At 44.6% G+C, this 26,186-nt stretch overlaps 1 protein-coding gene and 2 long non-coding RNA genes across 6 annotated transcripts in view; 1 reads left to right on the forward strand and 2 right to left on the reverse strand.

Annotated features, from left to right (window-relative positions):
• The window catches only part of LATS2 (large tumor suppressor kinase 2), a 50,476-nt gene extending 40,735 nt beyond the window's left edge, over positions 1–9,741 (forward strand). For both annotated transcript variants that reach the window (XM_081197893.1, XM_081197894.1), the window contains exons 5-8: positions 992–1,574; positions 2,967–3,149; positions 3,785–3,891; positions 6,693–9,741. In XM_081197893.1, the coding sequence (XP_081054019.1) occupies positions 992–1,574; positions 2,967–3,149; positions 3,785–3,891; positions 6,693–7,187 (1,368 nt within the window). In that variant the 3' untranslated portion in view covers positions 7,188–9,741. The remainder of the gene's footprint in view (positions 1–991; positions 1,575–2,966; positions 3,150–3,784; positions 3,892–6,692) is intronic.
• Positions 2,065–6,694, reverse strand: LOC308589147. The gene is made up of 2 exons (XR_014009093.1): positions 4,928–6,694; positions 2,065–3,065 (listed from the first exon to the last, which is right to left on the reverse strand). It is a non-coding gene; the product is annotated as an uncharacterized lncRNA (long non-coding RNA).
• On the reverse strand, positions 6,969–25,914 carry LOC308589141. Of its 3 annotated transcripts, XR_014009087.1 has the most exons (7): positions 25,896–25,914; positions 22,228–22,321; positions 20,855–21,007; positions 15,323–15,460; positions 11,109–11,201; positions 10,287–10,386; positions 6,969–7,095 (listed from the first exon to the last, which is right to left on the reverse strand). It is a non-coding gene; the product is annotated as an uncharacterized lncRNA (long non-coding RNA). The 3 variants fall into 3 exon arrangements; XR_014009086.1 differs by lacking the exon at positions 20,855–21,007; XR_014009088.1 differs by lacking the exon at positions 20,855–21,007 and having other exon boundaries at positions 22,207–22,321.
• Positions 25,915–26,186: the final 272 nt, after the last annotated feature.

A 26,186-nucleotide genomic window follows, 5' to 3' on the forward strand; every position in this document is an offset into this window, starting at 1 on the left:
CCAAGCCACACTGCCCCTGATATCAAGGGGAATAGACAAACACATGGAAGATAAGGTTGTCAATGACTCACAGAATTGGTAGACTCCTCTTCATGTTGGCTCTATGGAAGCTGCGTTATCAAAGGCAGCAGACCTCTAAATTCCTGTGGTTGGAGTATAGCAGTGGGAGAGGGCTGTTTGTAATATTCTGCTCGGAGGCTTCCCATAGGCATCTGGTTGGCCAGTGTTGAAACTAGGATGCTAGAATTCTTATGCCTTTGGCTTGATTCCTCTTATGGGTGGAGGAAGGAGGGTATGAGGGGTGTGGTCCGCCCTGGGTGTCATCACTGAAGGGGGATGACAAAATAAGTTTTTTTAAAAAAAATTGGGCTCACGAAACTTTTTAGGAGTGACATGGTGGCTTAGGCGCCTGCAGGTTCCGCGCTGCTTGAAACGGCAGCGTGGGACTTGCGTCTGCCTACTGCCTCTCCCACAGCTGCCCTACAGCGGCAGAGAGGCTTCAAGCGTTGACGAGGCTCACTCCACCTCCATGGGCAATTGCCCCGCCCCCTCAGTTGCAGGACACGCCCCCGACCGGGCACCTGAGCGGCTAGCTACCCCATTGCTTATGGTTTAACGACCAGTTTGACTTTAATGACCCTTTGACTTATGAAATTTTATCAGGGATTTCCCTCAGATTTTTCAGGGTAACCTTCCTTGCCATGTGGGCTAGTGAAATGCAATGAGGAATTAGATAGTTGCGGTGATTATTTTTGAGCCAGATTTTAACCTTAGAAGCATGAACTGAAAATAACAAAGTAATAGAATGAATGCAACCTGCACGTACTGCTTTTAAATATTTAGAGGGTGAGATGGAACAAAAACAGACTGAGCTTTTGTTCCACATTTTTCGTAACTGATGCGATTGTACAACTTTTCTGGCAATTTTGTGTGTGTGTGATGATCCTGACTCCCTTGATTTTTCTCTCCCTACCTCCTAATCTTAACCCAGGCTGGCCTTTGTGAAACAGAACAAGAGCAGATGAGGAAAATTCTCTACCAAAAGGAGTCCAACTACAACAGGCTGAAGAGAGCCAAAATGGACAAATCCATGTTTGTAAAAATCAAGACTCTGGGTATCGGTGCTTTTGGGGAAGTCTGCCTTGCCTGCAAAGTGGACACCCACGCCCTGTACGCCATGAAAACCCTGAGGAAGAAAGACGTGCTGAACCGTAACCAAGTTGCCCACGTCAAGGCCGAAAGGGATATCCTTGCAGAGGCAGACAATGAGTGGGTGGTTAAGCTCTACTACTCCTTCCAGGACAAGGAGAACCTGTATTTTGTGATGGACTACATCCCCGGCGGAGACATGATGAGCCTGCTCATCCGGATGGAAGTCTTTCCAGAAAAGCTAGCTCGGTTTTACATTGCTGAACTCACGCTGGCCATAGAGAGCGTGCACAAAATGGGCTTTATCCATAGAGACATCAAGCCTGATAACATTCTGATTGATCTCGATGGACACATCAAACTGACCGACTTTGGCCTCTGCACTGGATTCAGGTGGACGCACAACTCGAAATATTACCAGAAAGGTACTGGGCTTGGGGGCAAGGAAACAGCATCAAAATGTGCCGTAGTTGTTGTTACTATGACTTCAGCATATGTATATATCCTCCCCTTCAGAAAAAATCCCCAGAGTGGCTTATAGCACAAACTCAAAAATACAATAAACACATTAAAAAAAAAACATGAGAGGAGGTGTTTGAAGAATGTGAGAGAGGTGATGTCACCCATTTGTTCTAAGAGGCAGTTCCAAAGATAAGGGGCAATAAGGGAGACAGAGCAGAGGCTGGAGGAGTGACGGTCATGGGCAGGGGATGCATGGGGGATATAAGAGCAGAGATAAGGGCAGGCAAGGCTAAGGAGAGCTTTAAAGGGGAAGACAAGGAATTTGTACTGGACCAGGAGCAGAAAGAGAAAAAAGTGAATGACTCTGGGGGCAGATTTTTGGATGGAGATGAGGGGGCCAAGGTGTGACTGTGTAAAATCAGAGAGATGGTAGCAGTAGCCGACGCCAGCCTATTTACAAACACAGGTGTTTTTAATAAATGCACAGTAGACATATGAGCCACATAACATATAGGGCTCCTCCAGACAACCTGTTCATTGGGCATTCATCTTAGAATACAGGAGGCATTCAGCTAAATATTCCCATCAGTTCAAATAATACTGCTAGCACAATGGGATTTTCCCGCCCGCCTCCTCCTTCCCTCGCACTTGTCCTACCCTGCAAAACCTGCAATGAAAAGTTGAGCCAGCAGAACAGAATTGGGGGCACATGGAGGGAGGAGAGGAAAGGAAAGGTTTCGTTGCACAAGGAGAAAATCCTGCACTGACAGAACCAGTAACTTGGTGCTACATGGAATACAACATTGTCCAGTCTCTATTGAGCATTCATTCCAGTTTGTTTGTGAGGAAGTTAAACGGCAATGAGCATTCATCCTGATTTACTTGGATGGTGGCATTCCTGTTTTTCAGATGTTCATCTCACACTTTTCACGACGTTTCCCTGTTACTTTTTAAATTGCAAAGAGTCTAGTTTGTTGTTGTTTTAAGTGGATTTGTTGCAGCAGGGCAACAGAGCGCTATAGTCTGCTTTAATTGAAGAAAAATACTGACAACTCAGAGGTGAATGTAGTCACCGTTTGCGGCTGCTTCTGAGTCCCCAGAGCCACAAACATTTTTATCTTTGAGTAAGCAGCTACCTTTCGTCTCCTGAACCTTTTTTAAACACACTATTCATTTCTAAGATGTCACATGTTAGGGGAAGGGATGAAATGCAAACAAAAATTGCAACCCAAATTAAATTGCAAAGCTTGCAGTTCAGAGAAAAACATAGTGAATTGCGCTTGTTTTGTTTCTTGGGAGAGCTTTTGTTGATCTTTCCATGTAATTTCCTATTTTCTTTTCCCATCTGTTGAAAGGGAGCCACATCAGGCAGGACAGCATGGAGCCAAGTGACCTTTGGGATGATGTGTCCAACTGCAGATGTGGAGACAGGTTGAAGACCTTGGAGCAGAGAGCTAAAAAGCAACATCAGAGGTGTTTGGCCCATTCATTAGTTGGAACACCCAATTATATTGCACCTGAAGTTCTCCTTCGTAAAGGTAGGTGGTTTATTTGTTTCAAATGTTTCTAGCTCACCCTTCATCACAAGCGCTCAGTATTCTATACTGCAGTGCAGTCAAACCTTTGATCTTGAACGCCTCCGTTTTGGAACATTTTGGCTCCTGGACGACAAAAACCTGGAAGTAAATGCTTCGGTTTTCTAACGTTTTTTCGGAAGCCAAATGTCCAACTCGGCTTCCGTTTGAATGCAGGAACTCCTGCAACCAATCGGAAGCCATGCCTTGGTTGTCGAACATTTCGGAAGCTTCCAGAACGGATTACGTTCGACAACCAAGGTTTGACTGTATATACGTTTTATACAAAAAGTTCAGGCATCTCAGTACAGAATTCCATATTCTCTGAGGCTTGCTATAATCTTCATAGTGCAGTGAAGAAAATACTCTGAGCACTTTTGAATATCCACTTTGCTTTCAGAGGCAGGATCAAGGTCAGCCATCACAAGGCACATAAAGCAGATTTTTCAATGGTTTAGGTTTTTGGCCACAGTTCATTCTTCTCAGATGAAGTTACGAACCTATAAGTGGCAAGGTTATTGATAAAATTGAAAATAAAATCTGACTTGCGTCTTTGAAAACACAGCAGATAACACATTGTTTTCCTGATTGCCTTTCAGGATACACTCAGCTATGTGACTGGTGGAGTGTTGGTGTGATTCTCTTTGAGATGTTGGTTGGGCAGCCTCCGTTTCTGGCTGCCTCTCCCACAGAAACCCAGCTGAAGGTAAATTCACTCCCAATTAATATTGTTAAAAATTAATGGTGTAGCTCTGTGGGGGTCCCCCCCTTTTTCTCAATTTTCTTCAAATAATAAATCAATCCAATTTGGGTAAGGCATGGGTGTTATTATTTATTTGTGAATATTCTACACACACACACACACACACACACACATATATATATATATTTTTCAGGGCAGTTTACAGACGTATCCTCAAAATCATCTAAAACTAAATTTAAAAATAATATAACAACCAAGGATAGGTTTAAAAACAACACGGAATGAACACCTAAGCCAGGCCTCCCCAAACTTGGCCCTCCAGATGTTTCGGGACTACAACTCCCATCATCCCTAGCTAACAGGACCAGGGGTCAGGGATGATGAGAATTGTAGTCCCAAAACACCTGGAGGGCCAAGTTTGGGGAGGCCTGATGTAAGCAAAGGCCTTTACATAGAATCGTAGAATCACAGAGTTGGAAGGGACCACGAAGGTCATCTACTCCTGCCTCCTGCAATGCAGAAATATTTTGCTCCACATGGGGCTCAAACCCGTGATCCTGAGATTAAGAGTCTCATGCTTTCCTGACTGAGCTGTCCACAACATGAGATGAGCCTGCTGGATCAAGCCAATGGCCCATCTAGTACTAATTATCTTTTGTACAAAATGAGGCCATGGGCTGCTCTAGACAATAAGCATGTTTATTAAGCATTCGTCCTGATTTGCTTGCACAAAGCTTTCCAGGAGGTTAGAATGTGCCCAGTCTTTATTGTGCATTTGATTTATTTAAATCCTTTCTGTACCAGTTTATACGTCAACAAAAATCTTAAACCTATTTTAAAGGCATCAAGTAAAACATTCCAGAGTATCAAAACCAAAACGTTACAGGTTAACTTCATGCTGCTTTAAACATGTACTTTGCACTTGATTTAAAAGATAGTACTAATAGAAATCACAGAAATACAACTCTTCATACTCAGCATAGTTGGCAGCTGAACAAAATAACTGAAATATACCCTTAGCAATCTTCTACATACAGACCTCGTATGTGTGGTGTGGTGTGAGCCAGTGTGGTGTAGTGGTTAAGAGCGGTAGTCTCGTAATCTGGGGAACCGGGTTCGCGTCTCCGCTCCTCCACATGCAGCTGCTGGGTGACCTTGGGCCAGTCACACTTCTCTGAAGTCTCTCAGCCCCACTCACCTCACAGAGTGTTTGTTGTGGGGGAGGAAGGGAAAGGAGAATGTTAGCCGCTTTGAGACTCCTGAAGGGGAGTCATAAAGCGGGATATCAAATCTAAACAACTTGTCCTCCTCCTCCTCTTCTTCTTCTCAGGCATCCCTACACCAACCCTAGAAGATAACACAGCTAATCCCTAATGAAACGTTTTTCACAAAGAAAACTTCCGGCTTACCAAAAAAAATAATCTAGCAACATTAAGCACAACTTCAACCAATTCATTCACCCACCACCTAGGGTAATACACTATTATACAAACAGTACAAATCTGGAGTGATGGTTGGATGGCTCCTTGTATGCCTCCTTCTGATAACTCCTGCAGCCAAGCTGGTGCCAAAAGTATTGCTCTGCTTTCCTTTGGACCACGCCAGCGAGGCTGAGAGAGGGGCACACCAGGACCTCCATACACATTGCCCAGGCTGGCGTCCTGGAGAGGTTGTTTCAGTGCCGTAAACGCAGTGGTTTGCCTTCACTCCATTGGCTTTTGAGTTGGATGGATGCCCACAGCATTACTCCCTCCCTACCTCCCACTCAGGTATGGCTTTACTGACTTATTCTATACCGGTTCAGTCTGGTATTAAGCAGTTTTGAAACACACAACAGCACAGTGCCAGTAGCCACCCAATAATGTATCACTCACTTTATTCAAATGGATAATAAATTCCCAAAGCGGTACCCACTTGTGGATTTCCACTTTCCTCTTCCTCTGGAATTGGCAAACATGTCCTGGCTAGCAGGGCAACCAGGAACAGGGTGGGCAGATTGGTGGAGGACGTTCTACAAAGAGGTTACATGGCAATGAGCATTCAACCGGAGTTACTTGCATAGCAGTTATCTTGTCCATACATTTTACCACCATTTTCCTAATTGCAAAAAGTCTGGGGTGTGTTTTTATAGTGGATTTGTTGTGCCAGGCAACAGAGCAATTTAACCCACTTTAATTGCAAAAAACTAAACTTCTAGTATGCTCTAGAATGCCGCCTGAAAATTATTGACAATCTGAAGCTGACCGATGATACAGTTTGAAGGAATTCGCCATGGATGGAAAGGCCCTTTATCAGTTATAAAATCAAATCTATAGGACAACAGTAATACTGTAAAAAAGCCATGGATATCCAAAATTCCTAACAGAGCCAGTACTAAAAATCATTACTAGAATGTATTTCTAATATAAGTTCATTTTAGGTTTCTCTGTAAATAACATTGATCACATTTCCTTCTAAATTAAATGAATTTGTTAAATAATTTCCTACTTCGTATTGCCACTCTTTAGCATCTAACCAAGTGGTATCCATATGTAGATATCAGCGATTTAAGAGTTCTTGAGGGGGTGGGTGGAATCTTTGGGGAATCTTTTTTTTTTTTTACCTCAGAACACGTTTTGTAGCTTGAGGATACTTCTGGATTGAGGCTCAGGTGGCCTCAATGGCTTGTAGCTTCAACTGGTGGCCCAGTTGTGCCTCTATCTGGACCAGGATAGCCTAACGTCTGTCCTGTTTTATGTCTAGAAGGCTTGCCTTTCAGGAGGAATGCTACTGGATGCTAACCATCTATATTCACTACTCTTCAGGTGATAAATTGGGAGAGCACACTGCACATCCCCTCCCAGATCAAGCTGAGCCCCGAAGCAAGTGACCTTATCACAAAACTGTGCTGTGCTGCCGAAGAGAGGCTCGGGAGAAATGGAGCAGACGACCTCAAGGTTCACCCTTTCTTTGACTCCATGGACTTCTCCACGGATATCCGCAGGCAGGCAGCTCCCTACGTCCCAAAGATCAGCCATCCAATGGACACCTCGAATTTTGATCCCGTTGAGGAAGAAGGCCCTTGGGATGACGCTAGTGAGGACAGCACCAGGGCATGGGACCCGCAGACTTCCTCCAGCGGCAAACACACGGAACATGCCTTCTATGAGTTCACTTTCCGAAGGTTCTTTGACGACAATGGATACCCGTTCAGATACCCAAAGCCTTCTGGAATAGAAGTGAGCCAGTCAGAGAATTCTGATACAGAAAGCAAAGATGGGCTGGATCAGGCAGGAGCCTGTCAACCCGTATATGTGTAAATTATTGTACAGAGCTCTACAAAATTAACCCATTTATCCATAACTTCCGTCTGAGCCTGCAGATAGAAGGACTTGCAGCCCGGGTCCTAAATGCAAGCTGGTTTTGAGTTTAGGCTGTTTAGGACTGTAAATAGCTATGTTAATGAGTGCACTTGAAATCCAGATTTTCAGCATCGATTTCCACGGACAGGCGTGTTCTTAAGCCAAGTTTTCCTTCTGGGTCAGCGTTGCCCACTCTGAGCATTTACAAGCTTCCACAGTGTTGTGCTGTTTTATTTTATTTTCAAGTGAGCAGAGAGCACTTATTTTTGTTTATAGCAGGGTTCTGTTTATCCTACTAAATTATAGGGATTAATTCAGACAAATCATGCTGCTGTTCTTCTTTTCTACATTCTTTTTTTAAAAAAATGTCCATCGCACTTATGTCACATTTTTAGGAAAATAAGACTGAAGAACGTGTGATTAACGGTCTCTGTGCAATAATGTTTTAATAAGAGAAGAAAAAGTCTGCTGTCCTACATTTACCAGTGCCATTTTTATTCACATCATAATAATCTATATGAACTTTCAGTATCCTGACATCATTTTTGAAGCTGCTTTATTTCCCTTTTTTATTTTTTATTATTTTAATTTAGTGTAATCAAAGTGTGAGCAAGTGGCAATCAAAGAGTGGTTTCAGTGACTGGATTTGTGTAGAATGTTGCATGGAGCTGTGATTATGTTGTTTCTTCTGTTTTGAAATGACCTATTTCTTGCCATTCACAGGCAGGTCCTGTGCGTGTACTTGTACTGAGGATCTCAGCGACCCTCGGGACTTGTGTGCTGATAATGTATTGTGTGGATGGTTTTGACTCTTTATTATGACTGTGTGTTCTGTAAAAACAAATTACAAAGCTCTAATTCAGGTTAGGGGTTGGTGGTGTGTACAGGGGAAGAGAGAGAGAGAGAGGTTAGTAGCAGTTGATTATCTTGTTTCTTAAAATTCCTCCCAAAGATGGGTAACTAGCAAAACAGTTGCTTTGGAAATAAATTTGTGGCCAAAATCTAACTGTTTGATGGCCCACTCACCTACCACATGGTATGCAGTGTTCAGTTGTTTGAAACTTGCCATATAGTATTCATTTATCTTATCATTAAGTGTCTATATGGGGGGAAATATATAGAGGAGAATTATTTGTGCCTTAAATTTGATTGGTGGGCCTTACTTCCTTATCCTTAAAACTGATAGGACTCTTCAGAGCAGTAATGTTAAAGGTAATTCAGTGACAATGCCTTTCTTTCTGGGATGTGTTGAATCTATGGAGCTGCCTTTATACCAAGTTGTTTCCTCAACACCCTAGCCAGTTTCGTCTCCTCTGGCAGACAGTCTCTCAGGCAGAATTCTTCCAAGCCCAGTTAACCTGAGACCGTTTCACTGGGAGGCGCTGGGGATTTAACGTGGAACTATATACATGCAAAACATATATTTTGCCATTGAGATGCAGACCCTACCCAGGTGCATCTTTTCTTTGTTGCGGCTATATCTTATGGTGGAAAACCGATCTACAGTATATATAGCAATCCCCGAAACCATAGATACACATTGGCCTCTCTAGCTGCTTCTCTGTGATCACTTGGAGGACCAGAAATGGCTTACATGATGAAAGCGTGCAGTCCTTTATCAACATCACATTGAGGCAACAATGGCTGGCACTTCCAGAGCTGCCAGGAATTGTGAACTCTTCTTTCCTATTTAAATAGGCCTATTCTAACCATGTATACACAGAAATGAATATATTTGGGGCAGCAGCCTTAGTTGTCTTAAGTGACGTTCCCAAATGCTGGCCCCGATTATACCTGGTCTGTTATATTGTTATATATCTATGATGGACTATACTAACCCTGCATCTCTATCAAAATGCAAGCGTACGTTAAAATATTTTCTTAAAATTGTTTAAAATGATGCATTTTATTAGTTATGTTAACATAAGGATTATTCAAAATGATAATGGAATACTAAAAATAAGTAAGCCATAAATATCTTCATTTATATTATATATATACCTGAATCAGATTAGTTTAACAGTCCTATTTTAAAATAATTCATTGCAATAACATTTGAGGGCAATATTCCACTGTGTTCTTGCTTTTTATGTTAAGCTTTTGAATCTGAAGCTGCATTTTCCCCACTCCCATGTTATTCCAAATATTCTTCCTTAACATTTTAGCCTATCATATCCTACCCATTGTCTAGGTATCTAAAGCAACAGCACCTGTAAATCCATCAGGCTAAACTAAACAAAATGATTGTGTATTTGTTTACATTTGTATGAAAGGAGTGTTCTGAGGTATGCAGTGCTTGTGTTGTGGCAGTTTATGAAAGATTTCAGTATTACTACTTTTTATATAATAATGCCATGTTTTTTATATATATTTACAACTATCTGACATTCTTTCATGTGGTAGGTTCTTCCTCAGGAACTCAGTTTAACTGTTATTTATTTATCATTTGCCTTTCGAAAGCTTCCGCTGGCACAATTTATTATTATTATTAAAAAAAAATACCAAATCAAAATCACAGGCTGTATCTTGTGTGTGTTCTTTTAGCTTATTATAGTGGTTCTTAATTAGCGAGGTACTGCAAATGCCCTTTTTTTGAAAGCCAATCCATGGACCCGCTACTTTTGCGACACTGTAATTCAGTTTTACTAGCAAACCAGAGGTTAAACTAACCTTTTCCAGCTCTGGGAGGAGCTCAGGGAGTGTTAATGCAACACACCTACACACTGCAGCTGACACACTAATGTGTTGCGACACACAGTTTGGAAAGCTCTGCCATACATGCCGATTAGCTCACAACAATTTTGCTTCCCCAAATATCCCTACGTTTGTCCCTTGTAGACCCTGGCGATTATTCTTCGCACAGAAGCTCACGTAAGCGGGTGTTTGCAAACCTAGCGTGAGAATTGCCAAAAACCCCACTTCACCTAAAGTGAAGTTCAAAGCTGAATTGGGTAGTTTCTCCTCAGGCAAATGGCTTTAAAGGAATTTCATAGGAAGTCAAAAGAGTTTTGATCAGATTTATGAATTTTGAGTAAGACAGGGGATCAATATACTTACTTCCTCGTGGTCACCATATGGAATCACAGAACTGCAGAGTGGAAGGGGTCCTGCGGGGTCATCTAGTCCAACCCCCTGCAGTGCAGGAGTCTTTTATTGCCTGAAATATAAATATGAAGCAAATATGGAGGTTCCTCTTCAGGAGAAGCAACTGACAAAAATGTGAAGGACTTTCAATAAGGACTTTCAAAATCAGCAGGACTTTCAATAAGACTATTGTAGTTTTTGTGGGAGCAGGGAAGGGTGTTTTGCCGGATTTTGCAAAAACCCAATCTGGTGTTGAAGTCTATAACTAAATTGAATTTAACAGTAGTAATTGCAGCTTCACAGCACTTGCCAAAGTGGAAGGAGTTCTGAAAGACGATACTGGAACACTACTAATCTTTTCCCAATTACATGCGCAGAAAACAGCAGAACTCACCGATAGGCAACACATGAAGATTGTTGCAAAGCATCCCAAATTATTACTATTGTATAATTATAAGGTTATTGTATAACCTTAGAAGGGACATGGCTGTCAATGCACTACTTACCTGTGAGTCATCTTAGGTCCATCCCCAGATGTTCAGGAAGGCTCCCTAAACCTCTGGAGAGCCTTTTGTGGGTGGTGGAGTTAGGGGCTGGGTGGCTGCAGGGGAGAGGAAGTAACAGAAAGTTTTCCTTCCACAAAGCTCCTTATCCACACAATCCCATACATGTCTCCTCAGAAGCAAGTCCCATTGAGTTCTACGAGTCTGGCTCCCAGCTCAATTGCAGCCTTACGGTGCAATTTCAACCATGTTTACTCAGCAGCAAATCCTATCAAATTTACTTGGGGCTTACTTCCAGGTAAGTGGTGCTAGGGTTGTGGCCTAAGTTAATTCATCTTGCGATCCAAGCCATTGTTTTCATACAAAGCAAAAACAGACCTGTAAGCTTAAAATAATAACAGAAAAATGCAATGTTATTGGCAGATCATCAAACATGTAATTCCAAACATACTTTTACAGAATTTCTCCTTGCAGGCAATAATAGATTTAGACATGCACATGACATAAATAGCAAATGCTAAATTCTATGGGGGGTGGAACTCGGAATGTTTTTTCTGGCAGAGAAATGTGTTAAAGCAGTGAATGGTGGCATGTGGTGGAAAGGATTCTGGGTTTGTTCACTGGCAAGATTTCCGCCATCTGCCTTATACACCATTTTCCTAATTAAAAGTGAGCGGAAGAAAATGTTACATTTTCAGAATTAGCCTGTTAAAATATATTCAGAGTCTGAGGGTTTGCAAATGAGGCAAACAAAAGTATTATTTTAGCAATAAGTGTGCTGCTTCTTTAACATATACATGCATAAACTCTAAAAAGCAGCCTGTGAAGCTGCTTTCTACTGAGTCAGACCACTGGTCTGCCTAGCACTGTCAACACTGACCAGCAGCAGCTCTCTAGATCAGTGTTTCCCAACCTTTTTTGGGCAAAGGCACACTTGTTTCATGAAAAAAATCTCGAGGCACACCACCATTACAGCCCCGTGACGTCAGCGCGCAGCGTCACGCCGGGAAGGACATGAATTGCTAGCAAATTACATAATCACCTCCTTGAGGGCTGGCTCAACTTCTCCAAAGGCAGAACCCCATTAATTAACAGCACAGACTCACACCATAGCCAAGACGAGGGGGGAAAACCTCAGTCATGCACAGTCATGCACATGTGGGGGCTAAATGAGGACGAAGACCGGGCAGAGAGCAGGGTTCAAATCACCCCACCTGGCCAGGACAATCCCTGGGTGCTCCCTTGGGCCACTCGCCTGACCCATCTCGCAGGGCTGTTGTTGCGAGGATAACACGGGGAGAACCACGCGCACCCCCGGGAGCTCCTTGGAGGAGAAAGCGGGCGATGAATGCAATGCACGAAATATATGAGAGGCGACCAGGTTTTGCAGGTCAGGGGCCCCTGCCAGCCTCTGCTTCCAACACCCGGCGCAACGACGCCGAAGTTTCCCCCCGGGCTCGGCTCGGGGAGCAGCGCTGCTCCCCCCGGCTCCCCTTCGCCCTCCCGGCTCTCTCTGCCGCCCACTGGGGACCCCCCTCACCTGCCAAGTCCGGAGCGCCGGTGGAAGTTGCATGCATGCATGCAGGGCGCCGCGTTGCCATTGCATTGCACTGCACTCCATGCAACGCCTGCACGCATGCATTGCCTTGCACGCCCGCCAAGGGGTCTCCCCGCGGTCCAATGCGTCCCCTCCGGCGCGGATGCAGCATTGCAAAAATAAAACCCCCCCGACGCAGCCCTACCTGGGGGGCAGCCTCCGCCGCCGCTCCGCCTCCGCGGGGATCCCCGGGCTCCATCCTGCCGCCCGATCTCCGCAGGGGCGCAGGCAGGCTGCGCGGGGTCTGCGCGGAAGAGCCCCTGCCCACCCGGCCGCCGCCGCTGCGCTCATCCATGGCCGGGAGAAGAGCGCTTCAAACAAAACGCCCGGCCCGCCAGGCCACGCTGGGAAACGTAGTTTGCGCACCCCGCGCGGGCGCAGAGCCCAAGGGCGAGGGGACTACGGATCCCGGCAGCCCCCGCGCCGGGGACGGAGGGGGAGAGGCCGGGTGCAGGGATGGAGGGACGGGTGGGCGAGCGAGTGAGTGAGTGGCAGCCGCCAAGCCTTGGCCGAGAGCCAGGAAGGGCCTCCCCGGAGGAGGAGGAGGAGGAGGGAGGCGCAGAGCGGGAGGGAGGGAGGGAACCCCAGGGGTCATCTAGTGATGGTGCCCCAATCGAAAATTTGACTTAAAAAAAAAAATCTTTTGAATTTTTTAATTTTTCCCGCGGCACACCAGGCAACATCTCGCGGCACACTAGTGTGCCGCGGAACAGTGGTTGGGAAACACTGCTCTAGATCACTCACTGCCTTACCGAGATATACTGGGAATTGAAGCTGGCATCACCTGCATGCAGCATCCCTGGCATCTCCAGGTAAGGACTAGGAAAGATGCTTTCTGAAACCACTACCCGTCACTGTTGACAGTACACAGCCTGGTGAACCAATGGTCTCACCGTATAATGCAGCTCAAAGTAGCTTACATCAGGCATAAGCAAACTCAGCCCTCCAGGTGTTTTGGGACTACAACTCCCATCATCCCTAGCTAACAGGACCAGTGGTCAGGGATGATGGGAGTTGTAGTCCCAAAACATCTGGAGGGCCGAGTTTGCCTATGCCTGGCTTACATCATAAAAATGCAGCAAAATATCATAACGATTGAAAAGCACATTGTCTAAAAAATACTGGAGAAAGCTTTTCACAAAAGTGAGCGGAAAGTAAGCCAACAAGTGGCTATCAGTCATGACAAAATGTTGCACTATGGTGGAGGAAAACCTATTCAGAGTGCCTGCCAGCCATGCACCGCTTGCAGATCTCTACATGTAGATGCATTGCAGCAGAAGAGTTGAATCAGGATGCTCGGCATAAATTCCGCTCCCTGCCCCGATTTACCATGCAGGTAGCTCTCTTTGAAATCAGTGAGGCACACAGCATTGTTGCCTATAGTTTTTTTATCAGTTCAAAACTTAGCTTATAATCTAGGAAACAATAACCAAAGAGTGTGCACTATCAATCCAAACCGTCAAAGCACATTCATGCACGTTCTCCAGTACCTGCTTGTAAATTCTGTTTTCCAAGACTTGAAATAGAATGGCAATTCCCTTCATGCCACCATTCCCCACCCCACCCACCGAACAGACTGGATGTTGCTGGCAATCCTTCTATCTCTGGTTGGCACAGATCAGACTCTTTAATTAAAAAACTGAGAAGACACTGTTTTTCAGAACAGCAGCAGAATCGACATATCGGACAGTCCTGCTGGGGTACTGGGCATTTGCAGTGCATTTTGTGGGTGCCAAATAATGAATTGATTTTCATAGCAGGGAATTATGTCGTTGCCACGTAATCTGTGCTAATCCTCTATTATTGTTCCATTTTTCTTTTTTACCATACTTAGTCTTAAATATCACGCAGTCTGAATTTACGGTCAAGCTAAAATGCCTGCCATGAGAGCTCCTACTGGCTCATTCAAAACACACAAAAGTCTCTCAAGAATCATACTAAATAATTCCCGTAGTGATCGCAAAACTAAAGCAACAATCAGGATGCCCAAATATGACTCCCGCATTGTGGGCAACCCTTAATCTAGGCTCGTGACTCATTGAACCAAATGAAGTTCACCAGCTAGCTTGTCGAACCTAGTGCACAAATTGTGGGGAACGGGGAGGTAATAAAGCTTATTGTGAAAGCTACAAGTCTCATCCCCTGAAACACAGACTGTCAAAGGAAGAGGGGCTGGGTCCCCTTTGACTTCTACTTCCCTGTTCTTTGATCACAGTATTAGGGTTTTCATTTCTCTTCTGTGTGGTTCCTAGTGGCTCTTTGAGTTGGATTCCCAGCTAACTCTCTCTTTGTCATTCACTTGCTGGAGTTCTTGCCTTGAAGCCTTGATCCTTCCGGAGGTGCTTTAAATACATAGTTAGGATGTGGCATAATACTAATATGAAGTACAATGCCTTCTTTTACCAATAGATGGAATGTGTGACCAAACCTGGCGTGCTTTGGTCCATGGGCTCACAAAGACTCAAAACACAACTAAACCACAACGACCAAACCAAGATAAAAGCAGGGAGGCTACAGAATGACACAAACAGAGGTAGCAAGCCAAATCATGTTCTTCAGGGGCCATCACAAAAGGAAGTACGACTAGCTTGTGATTCAAACAAAGGTCAAGCCTCGGGAGTGCTTGACAATCCCCCCGTTTTTGTGGAATTGGAAAATAGATCTGACCCACAGAATCAGCTGAGCTCCTAGATTTAAAACATGGGGTTAGGAACACTCTCCAGCTGGAGAGAACCCCCAGCAGAGTTGAAAACACTTTCAGAGTTAACCTGCAGCATAGCCTGGAATATAGGTTGTTCAACCTTTTTGCATAGCCTGTTTACTCTGTCTTAAAGCACTTGCCCCACCCTCTCCCTCTCTAGCAATGAACAGACCACACACTGTTAAGTAAGTTTAAAATATTTACTCACTAAATTCAAAGGTGTGGTTCATGTGTTGCCCCACGCAGCAGCAAGGAGAAGCCAGGTAGATTACTCTTGGGGGCAAAATTCACAATATAGTTTCAAACATGCTGTCTGAACTTTGAGTCTGTTCTGGTGGGTTACATGCTGAGAAGAGAGTGAGACAAAGGAAGAGAAACAGCATCACATCCTCCCTCACAGAGGTAAGGGGGCATGATCACCTGAGTCTAGAAACAAACCTCTCTGGTCTTAACCCCTTCACGCCCTTACGCTTAATTGTGTTTGACTGCAATTTCCCAGTTCTTACAATCCCAGACAGACCACAAACACAGAACACTGAGTGGACCCAGCTTATATATGGCCAAAGAACTGCATTCTGCTTTATGGCTCACAAACTTTGTAGGCCTTACATAAGTCATAACTAGTTTCCTCCAACCCCCAGGCTCTGAAGGTTAAAACTCCATGGTGCTATTGGCTGTTGTACAAATCCTACAGAATGAATAAGATGTTCTAGGTGGATAATTGTCAGTATTTGGAACGATCCATGAAGCCGCGTTGATTGTGTGAGGTGCGGTACTATGGGCTGAGCACCATGAATTATATGTGTATAATGATGACTATAAATGTATTTCGCTATACAATTTAAAGTTATGGTTGGAAAGAGCCATCTAGTGGTACAGGAAAGGCATGTGCTACGTGTAAGTAGCATGAAGCCCTGTGATACCACTTCAGCAAACATGGCTTCCCCCGAATAATCCTGGGAACAATAGCTTGTCAAGTTTGGTCTACAGAGTGTTTTAACAATCAATTCTTCTTCCAAATAACTGTAACTCTGTGAGGGGAACAGGGATCTCCTAACAACTTCACAGGACCTTATTATCATTATCACATTTATTTTTTTGCTACTGACTACTAATTTTTTTTTAATGAAAAATTGTATTTGAAAAACTTATAATAATGTTTCCTGCTTTAAAAATAAAACAAAAGCCCATTAAATTAAATTAAATTATTAGCTATCAGAATGAACAGAATGGATGAAGTGAGACTGTTTGACTGCAAAATAGTAATAATATGTGGGTAAAACCTCAGTGCCTAGGACTTGCCGATCATATGGTCGGCGGTTCGAATCCCCTCAGCGGGGTGAGCTCCTGTCGTTCGGTCCCAGCTCCTGCCCACCTAGCAGTTCGAAAGCACCCTTAAGTGCAAGTAGATAAATAGGAAGTGCTTTATAGCGGGAAGGTAAACGGCATTTCCGTGTGCTGCGCTGGTGCTAGCTCACCAGCTGCAGCTTCGTCACGCTGGCCACATGACCCAGAAGTGTCTTCGGACGGCGCTGGTTCACGGCCTCTAGAGCGAGATGAGCACGCAACCCCAGAGTCGGACACGACTGGCCCGTACGGGCAGGGGTACCTTTACCTTTACCTACACCAGACTGTTATCTTTCTATGTTCTAACACTGGGGCTAGTAACTTTCTGTTTCTCTAGGACTGCATTCATACCCTCCGACATCTTGAACCCCCAAACCAGGAAGCGTGTCTTGCTGCCTGTGCTCCCTCACAAGTCACACGACCTGCATAAGATCACGGAGCCCAAAAGATGCCCTTTTTCACCGCCGTGTTCACACAGCAACCGAAAATGCCCTCTTTGGGGTGCCACCCAGAAAAAATGTGCTTTTTGGGGGTGGAAGTGTTGTTGTTTTTCTGGACAGGATCTTGGTGTGAAATCATGTGAGATCTCATGGCACACAAAATGGCTGCCATGCTCTCCCACGAGATGTCTAATTTTTTTCTGTGACACAGAGTATGTGCATTTCCTTGCCGGGGGGGGGGGGAGGATACATTGAGAGCTGTGTGCAGATGGTAGGCAGGGCTGGAGTCTGTGGTAAGCAGGGTCAGAGCCAAAAAGTGTGTACAGTCACACACTTTATGGCACTCCCTTCTATCTCATATCTTTTTCTTTTTTCTACCTCCTGCAAGCTATATGGAGAGGGACAGATTGCTCTTGCCAAAGATTTGAATGAGGGCCACATAAAATTCCACCACCAAGGTCCACATGAACTTATTGGGCCACAGACTGCCCACTCCATTCGTAAGACAACAGACGTTAGCTCTGACCTTTCTGTTAGTTCGCCTTGTGCTACTCCTCATAGGCTAAAAACTAATCTTGCTATGCATGCTTTACAGCAATCAGAAGATTATCTGTGCATCAACATGGATAATCTTCTGGTTGCTCTAGTATGCATGGCCAGATTAATTGTTCATCTATGAGGAGTATGAACCTAAATTCTATTTTGGGTTGAAAACACATGGAATAAATCATATGGGCATGCAGCAAATGAATAATATGGATTTTCATTGCAACCATGCCAATTTTGAGAAATGGCTTGGTATGTTGCTCTGCAATCAGCCTGTAAACTATTACATAGATTTCTTTGTTTGTTTGAAATATTTATATTTCACCCTTCATTAAAATTTGTTCCAGAGTCGTTTACATAATGAAAAGACTATGTTGTAGCTTAGTCAGCAGAGAGATTTTAGTGATAAGCTCCCATAGCAGGCACCATTCAGGTCACTGTGTTATGATGGTTCGGTATCATAAGCCTGTTATAAAGCTAAATAATACTATGCAGATTGTGCATCCCTTTACATATTTATTTATTTATTTATTTATAAACTGCACTTTCATCTAGAATATAATGAGGTGGTATACAGACTCAAAACACACTATTACAATGAAAACAATTTTTAAAAAATCAAACACACCAATAGGAGCCGTTTGGCAGAGAATTCCACATATGAAAGGCGTGTCTGAATTAGTTTTTTAGAAGGCATCTGAAAAGAAGGAGGGATGACTCCTGCTGAACTACTATTTGCAAGGAGTTCCGCAGGGCAAGGCCAGCAACATTAAGGGCTCAGACCCTGGTAAAGGTCAGCTGAGGCTCAGGGGCAAGTGCTAACATCGTCCCATAAGAAGACCTCAGCAACTGAGTCTTGACACACATACAGTACAGTACTAGGTATTATTGTTCTTTGGTTGTTTCCAATTCTGTCCTGTGCGGAATGTCAGTTTAGTGGAGAAACATCTTATTAATGTGTACCTTTTGCCCATCTCTCTTTGTTGTTGATTATTGCATACATGTATAAGGGATATAATTTATTATTTTCGTGAATGAAGAATTCAAATGCTGTATGACTGTGAAGAAAAGTTATTTCTGATTTTAGAAGTGTCTGTCAGTTTGCATTTTTTTGGTAAAGAAAGTATTGATCTGATGTGTAGAGAGCTCTTTCCTATTCTAATTGATTCAAGAGGGTTCTGGAAGCTTCTCTGTGTGATACAACTAGTGCAAGATGGAGGTTTCTAACTGTGGAGTTCGTACAGAGCCCCCAGTCGTTTCACGGACTATTGACCTGTACACCACTACTTTATTCTTCCGCTGCCACCAATTTTGTGGAAAAAACTCAGAGTTCCCTGGTGATGTATTGAGTCTCAGTCAGGTAGAGTTAACAATGAAGATTAAAGTTTATTTCAAACACAAACAAGTTTTAAAATATATTCGAAACGCTGTCACTCTATTCCCTCTCAGTCTTGTCCCTGTCTCTAACTCACCCTGACTCCTCTATCTCTCCCCCCCAAAAGAACCAACTGAACTGTCAAAACCTCTAGGCTGAGCCTCAAAATCAGGTAGGCTCTGCCTTCAGGCTTTCTTATTGGTCAACCTAGTAACCCCTTCTCTCCCCCAATACAAACGTATCCCCAAAGAATGGACAAACGCCACACTAACTGACAAGGAATTCTCTATTTTGCCTAAAAAACAGGCAGAAGGTTCCTGATGTTTGGGTTATTCCTTCGGAGAAGCCGAACAGCTGGTTTGGACTGCATCTGTTATCTCTTTCACTCAAGGTCATGCTGACTATAATAATAGTGTGGTGTTCTGTACATAGTACACTTAGTGTTAAGGTTTTAGTCTTATTGTTAAGTTATTGTAAGTTTAGGTTAATTCTGCTGCAAATTGATTTCTTATGGACAGCGCCAATCCTGAATGTATTGGATTTGTGACCATTATGCTCATTTACCTTCAGCAGCAATAGTAAATTCTGGTATATGAAATATAGTTGCCTCTGGTCTATTTTGGGGGGAGTCTTGCAACATGTTTCAAGTTTTTACTCTGCTAACTATACATTGGAGTTCTGTCATGGATCAATATGAGTAGAATTTATAACAACGTCATTCCCATGGAGTCTAGTGGGACTTACTCCCAGGTAAGTGTTATAGGATTGGAATCTAAAAGGATCATCTTTAATGATCTTCTAGCTATTAAAGTACCACTGAGCTGTAATATTTTATCTAGTGCTTAAGATGGAAGAAAATAATCCTGCTTATGTGCAACTAAAAGGATATTAATGACTCAATCATATCCATATAATAAATTTAAAACACTTTAACAGTCCTGATTCTCCTAAAGAATTATGGGGACTGTAGTTTATTAACTGTGCTGGGAACTGTAGCTCTGTGAGGGGGGCGGTCTCCTAATAACATTCAGCACCCTTACCAAACCATAGTTCCCATAATTCTTTGGTGAAAGCTATGACTGTTAAGTGACACAGGAGTGCTTTTAATATATGGTGTGGCAGGCTGGTTTTCTCTAAAGTGTTAGGACCTGATCTGTCAGAAAGATTAGATTAATGATGTACATTCAAGAGTGAACACTTTGTCCAATACTATTAAAAAGATCCTTAAAAGGACTCTCTCAAAAGAACATAAACACACACTGTGTTCCTGAGGAATAAAGTGAAGACAGTATGTGAAATACACAAATGCATCCAACTCATCTTTTAAAGCAGTATCATGCCACTTTAAACAGCATGGGCTTCCTCCAACGAATTGTGGGAGTTGTGATTTGTTGGTGCTGAGAGTTGTCAGGAGACCCTATTCCCCTCCCAGAACTATAATCACCACGACAAGACAGTTTGAACATATTACACAGATCCTGACCCAACTGCACTGGCTTCCAGGTAGTTTCCGGGCCAAATTCAAAGTGCTTGTTTTGACTTTTAAATGCTTAAACGGCTCAGGACCTCAATACCTCAAAGGTCCACTTCTCTCCATATGAACCTATCTAGACCTTGAGCTCATTGAGATCCTTCTTCGTGTGCCTCCTCCACGAGAGGTCCAGAAGGTGTTAATGTTGTGAGCCACTCCATCTTAGGTTCCTGTTGTACAGATGTGCAAATAAACCATATATCATCAAGACAACACAGCCTCCACTGTCTCCTTCACTCCAAGGAAACCAAACTCTGGGAAAGCAACCTGGAACCCCCTGGGATCTCACACCGCTCAGAGATTGGGGTGGCATGCGGCAATATACACTTCTGCCTGAGTCTTAGTGGTTGCAAACAGCATTTGAAATAGCATGATTGTAAAAATCCATCCTGGAATGACTGAATGAATAAACAACAGTTAGGGTGTGGGGATAAATGGTTATGCAGGAGTTGGGGCACCATGGCTGGGTGTTATTGGACCGCAATTCGAATAATTCCTGACCTTTGGCCATGCTTGATGAGGCTGATGGAAGTTGGAGTTGAGTAGCATTTGTAGGGTCACATATCCCACACCTGGGTTAAAAACCTATTGCCTTGTAGCATGGCCCTGATCCTGGGGTTTTTTTTGTTGGGGGGCAGTTATGCAGAAATAGTTCTACAAAGATAAAATTAATGTTATGTTGCTGCAGCCAGTAGAATAACATATTAACTCGTTTTAATAAGCACATTTCGTAAACAAAGACTTTGTTAGAACCAAAGGAAGCTCAGAAACTATGCATCCATACAAGCAGAGCCATTAATTAACTAAGGGTTTGTCTGCTAGCAAAGACAAGGGTGCCCTTTATATATATTATAACACTGTTTTTCAGGGAGCCTCTCTGCTGCAGCTGGCATTTAGCCAACTGCAAAGCATGAAGGACACTTCTCATTTGAGAATAAAGGATGCAGTATATGCGGGTGACATTCTACATTATTTGGCATATCCGTACAATTAATCATCATACAATTAAAAGATTTCATTCTAGCCGTGGGCCAATGGTTTGTAGAGCAAGTGGTTTATTTAATAATAGCCTCTGCTCCAATACTAGCATGTTTTACATGCAGAAAGCCCCAGGTTAAAAGCCCTGCCATCTCCAGGTAGGGCTTGGAAAGATGATGCTCAGAAGCTCAGTTCAACTGGAACATGCCCCAAGACCATGTTTAGATTGGCTTTTCTTTAGCAATGAGTGTTGTGTCCCTACAATGGAAGTGGGGAAAACTTGTTAGTTCAATCTAAGCTTTGTTCCATCAGGGAAGCTCCAGTACTTCCTATCCCATCCCCAGGTGTGGTCTAACCAAGGCAAAATAGAGTGGTACTATTACTTCCATTGATCGGGACAGTATACTTGTTGCTGCAGGCTGAAACAGCATTAACTTATTTGCTGCTGCATCACACTGTTGACTCATGTTAAGTTTGTAGTCAGTAGATCCCTAGATTCTTTTCACATGTACTACTGGCAAGGCAGGTGTCCCCCGTATTATATTGGTGCAGCTGGTTCTTCTAAGTGTAGAACCTTACATTTATCCTTAATGAATTTCATTCTGCTAGTTTCACTTTGGGCCCAGTTCTCCAATTTGATAGGTCATTTTGAATCTCGATTCTGTCTTCTGTTGCGTTGGCTACCCCTCCCAGTTTGGTGTCATCTGCAAATTTGATGAGCATCCCTTCAATACCTAAATCCAAGTCATTTGTAAAGATGTTAAACAATGGGCCCAGGACACCTCACTTGTCACTTTTTTCCAGGACGAGGAATCATTAACAAGCACTCTTTGGGTTCGGTCAGTCAACCAGCTACAAATCCAACTTTCAGTTACCTCATCCAGCCCACATGTTACCAGTTTCCTCACATGTGGGACTTTGTCAAAAGCCTTACTGAAATCAAGATACACCAGGTCTGCACTATTCCGCTGATCCACCAGGCTTGTAGCTCTATCAAAAGAGAGAGAGAGAGAGAGAGAGAGAGAGAGAGAGAAATTCGTCGGGCATGACTTGTTTTTGAAAAATTCATACTGAATCTTAGTAATCACTGCATTCTTTTCTAACTGTCCACAGGACCTTTCCTGGTATCCACATCTGTCCAATATTATTCTTATAATTTCTTATGAAATGTCACATTTTTATGTATTTCCACCCAAACCAGCTTTGATCCAAATTGAGAAAAATAACAACCTAGCTGCATGTTAAGCTGGTAATATCATTGAATTGTAGAGTTGGAAGGGACCCCCAGGGTCATCTAGTCCAACCCCCTGCAATGCAACATGGGGCTCAAACCCACAACCCTGAGATTAAGAGTGTAGTGTCATAGTTCCATTTCTCACTGTATCATATTCACTATGATTAATTTCTGTGTGGTTCTATTTTAGTGACTATTAATCTATATGGACAAAGGGGAAGTGTAATGAGATTATAATTAGCTGTAGAAATGTTAACCTTCAGCCTTATCTTCAGGAGTTGCAGGTGGCGGAGTAATTCAGTTTGCTTACAGTTCTCACGTAGAAATTTATCTGTATCGGCTCTCAGTAAGTATCTGGAAAATTTGTTCTTGCTCCCCTCCTCTTACCATTACCCCCTTTTTTACTAAACAAGTGAATTCTGTGTTATTCCAAGCAACTAAACATTTTTTGATTGTATGCTGCCATAGTATATTATAAGCTTAATGCTAGAAATTTGGAACAATTTATTATAATCTATTTTGCCTAGGAGTCTTAAAATGTATAGGGCAAGATCCAAAGGAGCCAAGGACTGAAACCCCACTTGCAACATAGCACAATTAAAGGACTTTCAAAAACGGTTTCTAATATTTGCTCCTGAAAGAAAAATAAAGCCATAGCATTCCTTGAAGTAGCTCTTCAGATCCCACTATAGTTATTAAACGTACGTGTGAAGAGTAGCTATGGTGGAACAACTGATATAATAAAGGTCAAAGTATGATTCCCTATGAGTGAAGATCTAAAGTGCAATGAATCCATAAGATTTAAGTATACAGTATGTTGCAAATTCAGTTTTTGGTATGGACCTATGTGAAACGTGCAGCATCAGTTTCAAAAAACAAATCATGGGTGAAGCTTTTTTGGCTAGGTGGGCCAGATCTTTAATCCCCCACCATGCAGCTCTGGCTCTGCTCAGCACTGGCATATAGTCCGTGACTGATTCCTCTGAGGGAATGTGACTCTCAACAAAAAGCAGACTGCCCACTCGTTTATTGTTCAGGTTGAAAACAAGTTTAGTGCATACAAGCACACATTTGTGAAGCTGCATGTTTTGTATCAGCAATTTTTTAGGTGCAGCATGGGGTCTCATTTCTGTATGTGAGTGGCCATATAAGCATGGGAAGATTAGCCTATTATTGTGTGAAGTACAAGAGAGACAGCTGCATTTGGTAAATACAGACATAAGAGGCCAGTTCAAACTATTTCAGTGTTTCCCAACCACTGTTCCGTGGCACACTAGTGTGCCGCGAGATGTTGCCTGGTGTGCCGCGGGAAAAATTAAAAAATCCGAAAGATTTTTTTTTTAAAGTCAAATTTTCGATTGGGGCGCCGTCACTAGATGACCCCTGGGGTTCCCTCCCTCCCTCCCTGCGCCTCCCTCCTCCTCCTCCGGGGAGGCCCTTCCTGGCTCTCGGCCAAGGCTTGGCGGCTGCCACTCACTCACTCACTCGCCCACCCGTCCCTCCATCCCTGCACCCGGCCTCTCCCCCTCCGTCCCCGGCGCGGGGGCTGCCGGGATCCATAGTCCCCTTGCCCTTGGGCTCCGCGCCCGCGCGGGGTGCGCGAACTACGTTTCTCAGCGTGGCCTGGCGGGCCGGGCGTTTTGTTTGAAGCGCTCTTCTCCCGGCCATGGAATGAGCGCAGTGGCGGCGGCCGGGCGGGCAGGGGCTCTTCAGCACAGACCCCGCGCAGCCTGCCTGCGCCCCCGCGGAGATCGGGCGGCAGGATGGAGCCCGGGGATCCCCGCGTAGGCGGAGCGGCGGAGGCGGAGGCTGCCCCCCAGGTAGGGCTGCGTCGGGGGTTTTTTATTTTTGCAATGCTGCATCCGCGCCGGAGGGGACGCATCGGACCGCGGGGAGACCCCTTGGCGGGCGTGCAAGGCAATGCATGCGTGCAGGCGTTGCATGGAGTGCAGTGCAATGCAATGGCAACGCGGCGCCCTGCATGCATGCATGCAACTTCCACCAGCGCTCCGGACTTGGCAGGTGAGGGGGGTCCCCAGTGGGCGGCAGAGAGAGCCGGGAGGGCAAAGGAGAGCCGGGGGGGAGCAGCGCTGCTCCCCGAGCCGAGCCCGGGGGAAAACTTCGGCGTCGTTGCGCTGGGTGTTGGAAGTGGAGGCTGGCAGGGGCCCCTCACCTGCAAAACCTGGTCGCCTCTCATATATTTCGTGCATTGCATTCATTGCCCGCTTTCTCCTCCAAGGAGCTCCCGGGGGCGCGCGTGGTTCTCCCCGTGTTATCCTCGCAACAACAGCCCTGCGAGGTGGGTCAGGCGAGTGGCCCAAGGGAGCACCCAGGGATTGTCCTGGCCAGGTGGGGTGATTTGAACCCTGCTCTCTGCCCGGTCTTCGTCCTCATTTAGCCCCCACATGTGCATGACTGTGCATGACTGAGGTTTTCCCCCCTCGTCTTGGCTATGGTGTGAGTCTGTCCTGTTAATTAATGGGGTTCTGCCTTCGGAGAAGATGAGCCAGCCCTCAAGGAGGTGATTATGTAATTTGCTAGCAATTCATGTCCCTCCCGGCGTGACGCTGCGCGCTGACGTCACGGGGCTGTAATGGTGGTGTGCCTCGAGATTTCTTTCATGAAACAAGTGTGCCTTTGCCCAAAAAAGGTTGGGAAACACTGAACTATTTGTCCATCTGTATTGTCTTGTATGAAAGGTAGTGAGTCTGCATGGTCTCAAGCATACGTTTCCCCCATTATCAGATTATTTTTAAAACTGTAATTCCAGAGACTGAACCTGGGGCAAAGCAACAGCTCCATCTCTACAGTCCTTCCTTCCCATTTAAAAAATTGAACTTTGCACAGAAGAACAGAATATCTCCAATTCCGTCAGGGCCACAGTGTCTTTGATAGTGAATGACATGTACAAGTTCAGCAAGCGCATCTACTGAATTGCTGCCTATTACAAAAGCGAGCAAAAAAAAGTTCAAAATCTGGGCTCTGTGAAACTGCTTTACTCATCCATAAATAACAATAAAAAGTGATGCTCTCGGGGCTAAATAAGAGCTGCTAGTATACTAGCCCGACTTTATTCTCCGTGCGCGCTTGCAAGGACTCCCATTGCTTGCTTTACTGTTTGTGTAAGCCCTGAGGTGCGATGTTAAAACGCCAAAATAGTCCAGGATCGTTTCCGCCGCTTTTGAGCCTACTTGGAAAGCGCGCGCACCACCCTTTGACGTGGAAACCAAGTACCTCCCGGGCTGCGCTTACTCCGCGCAGAGAGTGACAAACACTCTGCACGTGCTCAAAGGCGCTTTCCCCCGTGTTCACGGTTACACACAAGCACACCTTTCGTCCGCATGCATGCATGCCGAGCTGCGGCGGGGCAAGCTCGACCCAGAGCCGGAGCCTCGCTCAGGGGACTTTCGGGGTCTGCGCTTAGAAAGGCAACGACGAACCGCGGCACCCGAATGGCTGAGGTGATTCTCAGCGGGCATCTTCGTACCCCACCCCCCAACTCCCTCGACCAGGGCAGCGACTGCCCAGCTTTTCCTCATGGCCGTTTTGGCGCGGGAGACACCCCCTCCCCCCCGCCCCCGTGGGCACGCGCGCGCGCCTCCGCAACCCCCCCTGCCTGGC

This window comes from Podarcis bocagei (genome assembly GCF_964188305.1).
Source record: "Podarcis bocagei genome assembly, chromosome: 6".
Classification (NCBI taxonomy): domain Eukaryota; kingdom Metazoa; phylum Chordata; class Lepidosauria; order Squamata; family Lacertidae; genus Podarcis; species Podarcis bocagei.